This window comes from Odocoileus virginianus, chromosome 5 (assembly GCF_023699985.2).
Source record: "Odocoileus virginianus isolate 20LAN1187 ecotype Illinois chromosome 5, Ovbor_1.2, whole genome shotgun sequence".
In the NCBI taxonomy this organism is placed as follows: Eukaryota; Metazoa; Chordata; class Mammalia; order Artiodactyla; family Cervidae; genus Odocoileus; species Odocoileus virginianus.
The window spans coordinates 8,197,022-8,207,917 of NC_069678.1; the positions used below are offsets into that span (position 1 = coordinate 8,197,022).

Below are 10,896 nucleotides of genomic sequence, written 5' to 3' on the forward strand. Positions count from 1 at the left end.
TTTTAGTAAGTAACAAATTTTTATTTCTGACTTACTTTATGCTAGGGCTAAAATGAAAAAAGACAACAATGGGACTGGGGAACAGGGTATTGGGGAGAGAATAAGGAATGGCAGCGTGTAAGCAGTAGACAGTCCCCAAAACCTTCGTTTAGCCCTTCATCTAACCAACTGAAGACTGCCTGACCAAGAGAAGAGTAACTTGTTCCATGTTAGATTTTTAAAATATTAGGATAAAAATACAAAATAGGCTACTTAAACCCCCCAGAACATTCATGTAAATCTTAAAATCACCCAGTGGTCTGGTCTCCTAAAGTGAGTGGATATATCCCCAAACCCAATCGTGGTGAGGGCACTATTCCCTTGGAAGCTTCTATCCTATCACCAGTGGTTTACTTTTCCATATGCCTATCACCTCCAACTTGTTGGCAACCTGGTCCAGTCCCTTATCTCCTCCCACATGGATAATGGAAACAGCTGTCTGGAGGGTTCTTTTTGACTTCAGTTCCTCCATCCTCTAATGCAAACTTCATACCTTTCATTCATTCAATCAATGCTTTACTTTCATCACTGGATAACTTTTACCCATTCATTCAACTGTTGTGTGTTCTTCTTCCAGTTGATTTCTCTTGTTCATACGTAACCTTTCTGCTGAACAGGTCTTTTTACTGAGTTAGACTGCCATGTCTTTACTCACATCCCATATCCCCAAACGCCTGCTTTTCCTGGAATGACTTTCTTTTTTTTTTTTTTATCTACTTAAGCTCTACTTAAAGCTTCAACTCAAAGCTACCTTTTCCATGAAGCCTTCCCAAATTAATCTTTTTGAATTTACAGCACTTAGGCAGCAGAATGGGTATCATGATTCAATTCTTTGTATCATGTCTTCTGTTGTTCTGTCCTTGCTTTATGAGTTGGCCTTGTCCTACTCACTTCTACTAGGAAGTCATTTCTGATCCCTGTCTATTTCTCTGCCTCCCACCACTCTCTGTGCTTACTGCTAACATAACTCAAACTGTGCTGAGATCATTATTGACTTAAGGATAGTGCTAAGCCAGCCAGCTTCCAATAAGTGCTGAGCTCTTAACAAGAAGGAAAATGCCAAAACTACAGTAATGGACTTCTACTTCTGGCAGCATGGAGGAGAGAAAGGGCTCTCTCACTAGAATACCACTGGATCCTGGATAAATTACAGTAAACATGTTTGTCATGCTCATCAGAAAGTAGAAGCAATCACTAAAGGAAGGGGAAAAAATAACGTTGAGCTGAACCCTTATGCAGAATGAGTAACATGCAGCAGGAGAAGCAGGTTTGCTCCGGGCACAGATGCCAGTTTCAGTATCATGAACAGAGGCTAAACCCTGGGCCTAGCCAAAGCAGGGGAGAACCCTGGGACCCCCGAGTTAAATCAGGACTCCTGAAGGGTTAACACAGTCCCAGGTACGGAGCACCCTTTGTCGCCTGGCAGAAACAAGTGCAAACTCTCTCTGGAGGAAAGTACCCCCAATTTAGGTCCACTGGATTTCCTCAGATTAACAAAATAGGAGCTCAAAGTCCAAAAATACAAAATATACCAGGGAGCAAGCTGCTATGGGAAAATCAGCTGAAAACAACAAAACAGGTAGATATCCAAGGTAAGTTACAGAATATAAAATTGTTGTTCAGTTACTAAGTTGAGTCTGACTCTTTGTGAACCCATGGACTGTAAGACTCCTCTGTCCATGGGATTTTCCAGGCAAGAATACTGGAATGGGTTGCCATTTTCTTCACCAGGAGCTCTTCCTAACCCAGGGATCTAACCTGCATCTCTTGCAGTGGTAGGCAGATTCTTCACTACTGAGCCATCTGGGAAGTCCCAGAATATAGAAATAACAATCCTGACAAACTTCAAAGAACTGCTATCACAGAGGCCACAATTCCTGAGCACAAATGATCAAACTGAAAATCAGTATCAAAAAGATAAAATTTTAAATATCTAGATTTTGGAAATTTAGAAAACTTTTCTAAATCATGAATCAAAAAAGTCATAAAGGTAATTTAAATATTTTTAGAACTAAGTAATAAATACTTTTAAACAGAAAAATGTGGAGAATATAGGGAAGTGGGTCCTTGAAAACTTATAATAGAAAAAAAGACAGCTTGAAAATTAGATAAAAATTAAGATGTAAAAGAACATAAAATTAAAGAAAGAAGGAAATACCACAGATAACATCCATAATTAATGAAGTAGAAAACAAATATTTGTGGCTTTCCTTATAGCTCAGTTGGTAAAGAATCCGCCTGCAATGCAGCAGACCCCTGGGTCTCCTGGGTTCAATCCCTGGGTAGGGAAGATCCCCTGGAGAAGGGATAGGCTACCCACTCCGGTATTCTTGGGCTTTCCTGGTGGCTCAGCTGGTAAAGAATCCACCTGCAATGTGGGGGACCTGTGTTTGATCCCTGGGTTTGGAAGATCCCCTGGAGAAGGGAAAGGCTACCCACTCCAGTATTCTGGCCTGGAGAATTCCATGGACTGTATAGTTCATGGGGTCGCAAAGAGTCAATGTAAAAGAACATAAAATTAAATCTAAAGAAAGCACAAGGAAATACCAGATAACATCCATAATTAATGAAGTAGAAAACAAACATTTAAGGGAGAGGATCAACAAAGTCCAGAGTGGCAGCTAAATCAAACAAGTAAAACAAATTTCTGGTGTAGTTGGTCAAAGGGGAAAAAGAGAAGGCACAAGTAAACAGCAGAAATGAAAAGGAGGACACGACCACCCAGGGAGCAAAGGTGAAAAAGAACATGGAAGGAATTTCATTTTTAAAAAATGACGTAAAATGCACAAAACTCTAGAAAAACATTTACCTAAATTGACTCAAGAAGAAATAGAAAGCCCAAATAGCCTATAATTATTAAAGAAATTGAATTAATAGTTAAGATGTTTCCCACAAAGAAATGCCAGGCTCAGATGGCTTACCAAGTAAGTTTTATCAAATGATCAAAGGATGGTTCATTTCAATCTAATATACACATTTTTAGAGAATGAGACAAGAGGGAACAGTTTCCAACTCAAAGGGTGTACAGACCAAAGGAACCATCTCAGAAGACTTAGAAATCTTACTAAAAACAAAGGCACTAACCTGTACAAGAATGTTAGTAGCAGCATTATTTATAACTGCAAAAAAAACTGAGAACAACCCAAATGTCCATTGACAGATGGGATGGATAAATTGTGGTTTATGCACTTGAAATATTATATAGATAAAAATGAGCGAATAATAGCTATCTGCAACATGGATGAATCTTAGAAATAATGTTATATGGGAAAAAAAAGCAAACCACAGGGGAATGTTAAGAGAATATAATTTTGTAAAGCTAAAAAGCAAAACCATTTTTAAAGGGTATATACATAAATGGAAAGGCTATGTATATATATATATATATATATATATGTATATATTGCAGGTAGTTAATAAACACAAAATTAAAGATAGTGTGACCTCCAGGGAGAGCCATGAGGACAGGCTAGGGGAAGAACACAAGAAATTCAGCAGTATTTCTAATGTTTTAATGTACAAATTGGGTGATGGGTCATTTAATTATTATGCTTCATAACTTATTCACGTTAAATATATTCTTTATAGTTATCAAACATTACATATAATTTTAAAAAATCTGCAATGGTGGAAATAAATGAACAAATGAATGAAGGCTCCCTGAAAGAAAATGAAGAATCCCTGATGGAAGTTACCCTATGCAGAAGACAAAGTAGGTCCTTAATTAATGTTGGTTGGTTTACTGCTTTTCCCAAATATATACCTGAATTCCCTTCCTACTGGTGCTCCCTGATAGGCAAGGCACCTCCTTCCATACACACAGCCTAAACCCACAATCCCAGTCCGGCTAAGTCCTGACACTTACATGATAAGAGACTGACACCTGGTGGATACAGAGTGAATTTAATAAAATGACTAGGGAGTAAAGCTCACTCTACTTGGTGCAAGAGGCAGTAGAGTGGAGCATTGGGAAGCAGGAATGAGCAGAAAACTAAAATTCAGAAAGAGGAGAATGAAGGATAGCCATCTCTGAGATGGAGGTGGAAAAAAAAGGGGGATTGTTATCCAAATGAGACTAAAGAGATAAGTCTCCAAATGAGAAAGATTTCCCTCTCATTCCTTGAGACCAGAATGAGAGGAAGAGGTTACAGCTGCAGTAAGGAAAATTCAAAACTATTCGGAAAAAAAAGGAAGATAACTGGTCTCAGCCTAAAAGCTAAAACCAAACCTACTTCATAGCAGTGGCCACGTGTCAGGTGACTCCCCGGGAACTCCCCATTCCCAGTCCCCATTGAGGAATCTATGTGATTCTAAGGAGGCTGATCCTGCCTTTTTTTTTTTTTTTTCCCAAAAGGTACAGGCCATGATGTAGCATCAACAGGCAAATCAGCATTTATTATACCAATCTCCTGCCCACAGTGACTGGCTAGGAGTGGGTGTGTGACCCAGGCTGACCTCACCGAAGTGAATCTTAGGCCTATTGCTAGGATTCCTGGCACAAAGATGCCCTCTCTTTCTGGTTGGACATGAGAAAGGAAACATGGAATCCTAGGAGTGCTAGCAGCCATGAGGCAGACCAGGCTTAAGATGATCCTACAGAAGTAGAATGGTGAGGGGAAATCAATCAGGTATTTAGAGACTTATGGAGTCACTGGATCAGCTTCATCTGGAGCTGGCCCTACCTCTGGACTTGCCAGTTACATGAGCCAATAATTTGTTTTTAAGCCAGTCTGAGTTAGGTTTCCTGTGATTTAAAACTAAAAGACTCCAAGCCGAGGCATTCATTGTATTTCATCCCTATATTCCCACAAGATAGTGCAGGGATCCAGGAGAGAGGTCACTACAGATTAGTGACTCTAAAGCCAAGGGGACTGAGCTGGAAAAGTGAGAGGCAAAAATCAGGCACTATGTAAGACAGGGTGCCTCAGCTGTCTATACAGAAGAGAATGAAGAGCCAAGTGAGAAGCAAGTGCAAAGAAGGGCCTCTTCTAGGCAGCCAGGTAGAGTTAACAAAGGCCTATAAACACCCCTTCCCACATACCTATCATGGGGGTGCTGCTTTAGGGTCTTTTCGCTCATGGGGCATGGAGCTCGGAAGCACATGCCCCTTTAAGTCTTTATTTCCCTGTGCGGAGGTGTCTACTTCTCCCCTGACCAAATGAAGAGCCTCCTTTTGGCTTCTACTGCCCCTGATGACGCTCACTTTGGGGGTGACAGGAGGAATTTTATCTTCTGCTTCTTTGGCATGACGGGAACTGGGGCCCCTTCCTCCTTTGGAAACAGTGCCATCCTCCTGACCTTGGGCAAGCACGCCCTTCTCAGCCTCTCCCACTGGCCCTGGCCCTCCTGACCCTCCAGCTGAGTTGCTCTCCCCTCCAGAGGCCCATGTATCCCGTGGTAACCTTGAGGACTGGGCTGAATCCACAGTAGCTGCTGACTTGTCGGGGGTAGAATTCCTTTCCCTACTTCCACCTGATTTTTTTCGAGGGCGCCCCCGTTTTCTTTTGGCATCACTTCCTGTATCGTCTAGTTCCTGCTTTGTGGCTTTAGCTGGAGGGTCCTGCCCACTGGCTTCACTCACAGGCACTTCAGCTGTCCTCTTGACACCCTTGTCATGGGGTCCCGGGTCACCACCTATGCCCACTTCCCTGTTCTCTGCACCCCTTGGCTGAGCGAGCCCCCCAGGGGGAGCTGGCCCAGGCCCAGGCCCAGGTCCAGGTCCAGGTCCAGGTCCAGGCAAAGCAGGAACCGTTGGTAAGATCATGTTAATGATGGGAACAGCTGCTTGGGGTCCCCCAGCCCTACTGGGCAGAGGCAGTGCAGCCATTTTCAGAGTGCCTGAAGAAAGCTTGGGGGCCAAGATGGGTGGAGAGACTCGGATTGGCGGAATGAGTGAGCGAGGGGCCCGGGGGAGGAGCAGAGGCAGCCGGGCCACTAGGGCATTAACCTGCGGGTTATTGGCTACTGGCGCTGGGCTCTCCGCTACACTCTTCTTTCGCTCTCCACGTGCAGAGGGGCCAGCCCCAGCCCGGGGGTCTAGCTCTTTAGGAGGCTAAAAAGTAAAGAGAACAACACAGTAAATGGGAAGACTGGACAATGGAGGGAATATAGGAACAGGACGTGAAAAGTACTGAACCCACTGGGCGAAGGGTATACTATACCCCCAGCCCTGGGGAGTAAGGTCAAGGGCATCAGCTTCCTCACCTGGGCCTGTCTCTCTGGTCTCTTATGAGAACCGCCCTCCAGGTTCTCTACCCCATTCTTGGATTTAGATGACCGTTCCCGAGGGGCATGTTCGTCCTCTTCTGCGGAAGTGCCAGAAAAGGAAAAGAGGTGAGGAAGAAACAATGGAGGAGGGAGGTGATTCTGATTGACTGACTGGTAGAGAGGCAGGGGAAAGAGGTGGGCCAAGGCAAGTCTGGGAAGGGTCTCTAGGAACAGAAGGTGTCTTCTCTCCTTGTATGTGGGAGAGCCTTTAAGGTTAAAGTGGTTGAAGGTTTCTCAGAACATAATACAGGGTCCACCCACCAGCGAGTCCCATAGCTTTGAGCACATGGGCATGTGCAGATCGGGCAGAGATGAGATGCTGCTGTAGCAGGAAGCGGGCAACCTCAACGATGGAACTAAAGGACCGTTTCAGGATCCGCTCAGCCCAGTCACAGGTCAAGGCACAGGCTGCTTCCACCAGCTCATCCCGAGGTGCTGGGGTTACTTCTGGGCCCATTTCAGGCTAAACAGGGGAAGGACATGCCCAATTACACAGTGACAAAGGCCCCTCCGCCCTTCTCAGGCACCAATGTTGACGGTAAGTAAGACCAGAATAGGGATGGCAGTAGCTTCTATCATTCCATCCCAGAAACCCCCAAATTCTCTTCCTCCTCTGCCTCAGCCATAGTGTAGGCAGAAGGGCATATCCTATAGGCTGAGAAACTGTGCCAAATGACCTAGGCTGTGTTAGGCCTCAAAACATTTCTCAAAATCCTCTGCCATCTACCTTGGGGAGAAGAGTGCAGTTGGAGGGTGGTTACTTACACTCTCAGAGCCCTTTAGGTCAAGTCCAGGCAAGGGTGGCATAGATACCAAGGTCTTCCTTCGTATGCCACTATAGCAATATCTGACATAAGTTAAGGGGTAACCAACACACTGGAGGTCCCCAAGTAGGAAGGTTGGGCTGTTTCCACTTCCAGCTCTTCATATCCTCATCCTAAGTTTCTTTCCCCAGGTCCTCCAGCCCACCCTCTCCAGTCAAGGATACTTGGACTGGCCCCGGCCACCAAGCCTTCGGGCCTTGATATCAGGGAAGATCTCTCTGATGATTTTGCCAAAGTTGGCTGTGCTGAGCGGGCGGCAACACGCGAGGCTCTCGCAGTACTTCCTGAGTGAGGCAGGGACAGAGTGGGAAGAATACTCAGAGAAGGAGGTTTGTGGGTGGGTTCAGAGGGTCCCTGGGAATCAAGGTTGGGAAACTCTTGAAGTCAGGCTCCATCAAGGCAGGGGCCTCTACAGGGAGGAGGGGGTAGTCCTAGGCCCACCTTCCCACCCTACCACCCACCCCACTCCCATACACCCACCGATAGGCATCATAAACACTTTGTTTTGGCAGGCAGGTGTCGGTATGCTCTTCTAGGTGGTTGCGGATCCACCTGTAAGCATACATGTACTCCTCATTGCTGAGTGTACTTGGCTCTGAGCTGCAAGAGAAATAAAAGAGACAAGTATTACCAACATCCCAACAGTTGCCCTGGTTCCATCCAGATTATCACCTCAGTAGGGCTGGACTGAATCAGCGCATCCAGAATTCACCTTTCCCTGGTAAACCAAGGCAGGACAACAACTTTTATTCCCAACTAAGGAGAGCTGTTATGAGTATTCTTATTCACCAAGCCCTTTTTAAGGGAGCCTTTTTTTTTTTAAGTTTTTATTGAATTTGTTACAATACTGCTCCTGTTGTTTACTTTTTGTTCAGGAGTCATGTGGGATCTTAGCTCCCCAACCAGGGATTGAAACCGCAACCCCTGCTTTGGAAAGTGAAGTCTTAACCACTAGACCACCAGGGACCACCCCTAGGGAGTCTTTCTTTAAAAATAAGCACCTCTGATATCTAAAATTCCAGCACCAAACCTACCTTTTGTCTCCAGTACTGGGCCCCGAGGGGAGCTGAAGATAGAGATACAGCTTGTCATTGTCTGAGAATTTCTGTACATCTTGCTGAGGTAGGGAGGACCAGAGAGGCAGGAAAAATTATGAGGCCAAGAAATACCCAAGGTAGGACCCTCTGATCCTCACTAAACTGTCTAGCTGAGCGAGTGAGTATCAGGCTGACAAAGGAGCTTAGAAATGATTTGAGGCTAGGTGCTCAATGTGCCCCGAGGAGCCCTTAAGAATTACCAAGGTGAGAAGGGGAGTGGAGGGGATCAGCTCTGATTTTATTTCTACTGGGCTTCTACACAAGAGGTCACAGAGATGAAGATGCTCAAGGTCAAAGCGATAACGAGCTATAAAGCCAATGATCTTCTGACAGGGCAGACAGCACTGACTCCCTTGCATAAACCTTTCTAACCCATATCCTCACCTTCTTCATCCCCACTCCACCCCCCACCAATGCCATCTCTCTTGCCTTCTTCCCCAGAATACTCACCAGGATCCCCTCTACTTTGTTCTGCACGGCCTTGCTGTAGAGAAGAGGAAAAAGCTGGAGGTCATACAAAAGATTTCTCCCCATCCCTGTGGCTGACTGCCAGGGAGAGGAAGAGGTCTGAAAAGCCTAGCAGGTGCTCAAGAACTGCTACCATGATGAAAATCTCCCCTGGTCGGATGCACTTGCTTGGGGAGGTGCAGGTCATCTAATACAGAGGAAGAGAAGTGCTATAGGGATCTATTCCCAGGTCTGAAACAAGGTTTAGAGATGGTGATGAGTACTTACGAAATGGTACCTCGGAGCCTCTGAAGAAGGGTGGTGGGTTCCCCTGCCTCAGCACTACCTGAGGTAGTCCTTCCCCCAGTCTTTGGGCTCTTAGCATCAGGTTCATCTTCTGCCATCCTGGCATGAGGGCTAGAGTCGAGAGAAGACAGGACAAGAAGATTTAACAAGATTTCCCTTCCCCGCTGGAGGTCCCAGGGCACTCCTCACCTCTCTACCCAGAAAGACAGAAAGAAAGCCTCCGAATTTCCCCAGTGGTCTTTTTCTATAACTTGCCTTCTCCAAAAATTAGAAATTATTCCATTACTTCTCCAGGCCCATATATACCCAAAGAGATCTTTGCCATCTCCATTCTATCTGCCCCACCTTTCTGCGGTCTCCTAAATGAGGAAAACTGTAAAGGAAGAGATACGGGGGATTGGGAATCCACATTAGAGAGAAATTTTCATTTCTGCCTCTGACCCCATGCTGCCCTCCTTTCCCTCAACAACCACCACAAGACAAAGTTGTTTAATTCTCTAATATACTCCTCATCACTGAATTTGCCTGGGAGGTCAGAAAGGATACGAACATTTTCTGCCCTTCCAGGCTTGGAAAAATCTGGGCCCAACTTCTCATTACTTAATCTCGCCACGGCTTCCCCCGCAGCTCCCCCTCCCCACGTCGCCGGCCCCTACGTCATCGCCCTCAACCTCCCCTCCCGACGCGCGCCCCCACTCCCTCCCTTCCCCCTCCATTCCATCCCGCGTTGCTGCGAAGTAGGGGGTTCAGGGTAGCGGAACTCCTGTGCTGGGCGTAGGAAACCCGGTTGCGGGAAAGGGGTCCTAGATTCGGGGCACGTGCACATGGGTGAAGAAGCAGTTGAAAATACAGCCAAAATCTTGTCTGCTCTCCTCCCAACTCATACTGCCCCCTCCCTACCTTTGAACAGTCACCTTCCAAAACAAGCACCAATAAAGGTAAGGGAGAAAGAGAAACTACCTCGTAGCCACCTTCACTCCAGCCCAGCCCCACGATCCTGGCCCAGCGGGCTCGTGCGTTGCTTTATTTCCTTTTTTCTGAATGGCTGGAACGGCCCCGATCTGCCTAGATACTCGGTCGGCCTGCTCTATGATTGGTCGTTGCTGCCACCCGGAGACAGAAGGCGCCGGGCTCGCACCGGCGGCCGCTAAAATCTGCCTGGTAACAGAATCTGATTGGTCAATAGGGGAGGGAAAATCCAAAGTTGGTCTTATTTGAGTCAAGAGGGGGAAGTCCGGGTTAGGTTTCGGTTAAAACTGGGGTCGGTTGGGACTGCCGGTCCCAAGAGGTTCTTCTCTTAAAGGGACCGCAGAACGAAAGGCCGGACGCTCTCCTCCTTTTGAAGCTTTCTTTGCTTTCTCCTTCCGTGTTTCAGTTTTGTCTTCGGGCGTCAGAGCTACTGGAAGAAAAGATTCAGTGGACGATAAAATAGCTAGAAAATGATAGGTAGTAGTGATAGAAGTTGCTGGAAACTCACATTACTAGCTTTTGATGAAAAACAAGTTGAACTATTCCCCCCTAGTCCCTACCACCCAACACGTGCTTGCAGACACTCAGAAGAAACCTGCAAGCACAAGCTCACATTCCTCAATTGATGGAGGCCTCTTAACCTCAGCAGCTGTACCACATAAAGCTAAAATAAAGCGCCCTTAGTCTTCCTAGGATTCCCGAAAGTACCTCGTTTCCTTCCAAAGAGTCGCCGCTTCTTTTGCATCCCCTTAGTTCAGTCAGTGAACAAAGGAATTTTGACTGACTCCCCCAAGGGGTGCTGAGATCCCACCTGGACTTTTTCGCCTCAGAGAACATTGTGCTGAAGGGTCAAGCGTCCCTCTCCCTTTTGGTTAAGGCTTTTTAAGGTCGTGAGTCTGAGAAAAACAATAAACCTTCTGCCACGAAAATATAGGTACAGGCCAAGT

General features: G+C 46.1%; 1 protein-coding gene across 7 annotated transcripts; it reads right to left on the reverse strand.

Annotated features, from left to right (window-relative positions):
- On the reverse strand, positions 1-10,049 carry RFX5 (regulatory factor X5). Of its 7 annotated transcripts, none has more exons than XM_020874375.2 (11): positions 9,941-10,022; positions 9,236-9,353; positions 8,963-9,091; positions 8,678-8,711; positions 8,165-8,247; positions 7,611-7,730; positions 7,295-7,414; positions 7,072-7,153; positions 6,568-6,769; positions 6,244-6,344; positions 1-6,091 (listed from the first exon to the last, which is right to left on the reverse strand). In XM_020874375.2, the coding sequence occupies exons 3-11, from the start codon at positions 9,076-9,078 to the stop codon at positions 5,084-5,086; spliced, it is 1,866 nt and encodes a 621-aa protein (XP_020730034.2). In that variant the 5' UTR covers positions 9,079-9,091; positions 9,236-9,353; positions 9,941-10,022; the 3' UTR covers positions 1-5,083. The 7 variants fall into 7 exon arrangements, with proteins under 7 accessions (XP_020730034.2, XP_020730035.2, XP_020730036.2 ...); XM_020874376.2 differs by lacking the exon at positions 9,941-10,022 and adding an exon at positions 9,531-9,589; XM_020874377.2 differs by lacking the exon at positions 9,236-9,353 and having other exon boundaries at positions 9,941-10,049.
- Between the last annotated feature and the right edge of the window lie 847 nt (positions 10,050-10,896).

Coding starts and splice junctions, on each gene's coding strand:
- RFX5 (XM_020874374.2), bottom strand. CDS start 9,577: ATGAGAAGTTGGGCCCAGATTTTTCCAAGCCTGGAAGGGCAGAAAAT. Junction 6,770..7,071: donor ACCTAAAGGGCTCTGAGAGT/GTAAGTAACCAC, acceptor TCCCCTGTTTAG/CCTGAAATGGGCCCAGAAGT. Junction 6,345..6,567: donor CAAAGCTATGGGACTCGCTG/GTGGGTGGACCC, acceptor GCACTTCCGCAG/AAGAGGACGAACATGCCCCT.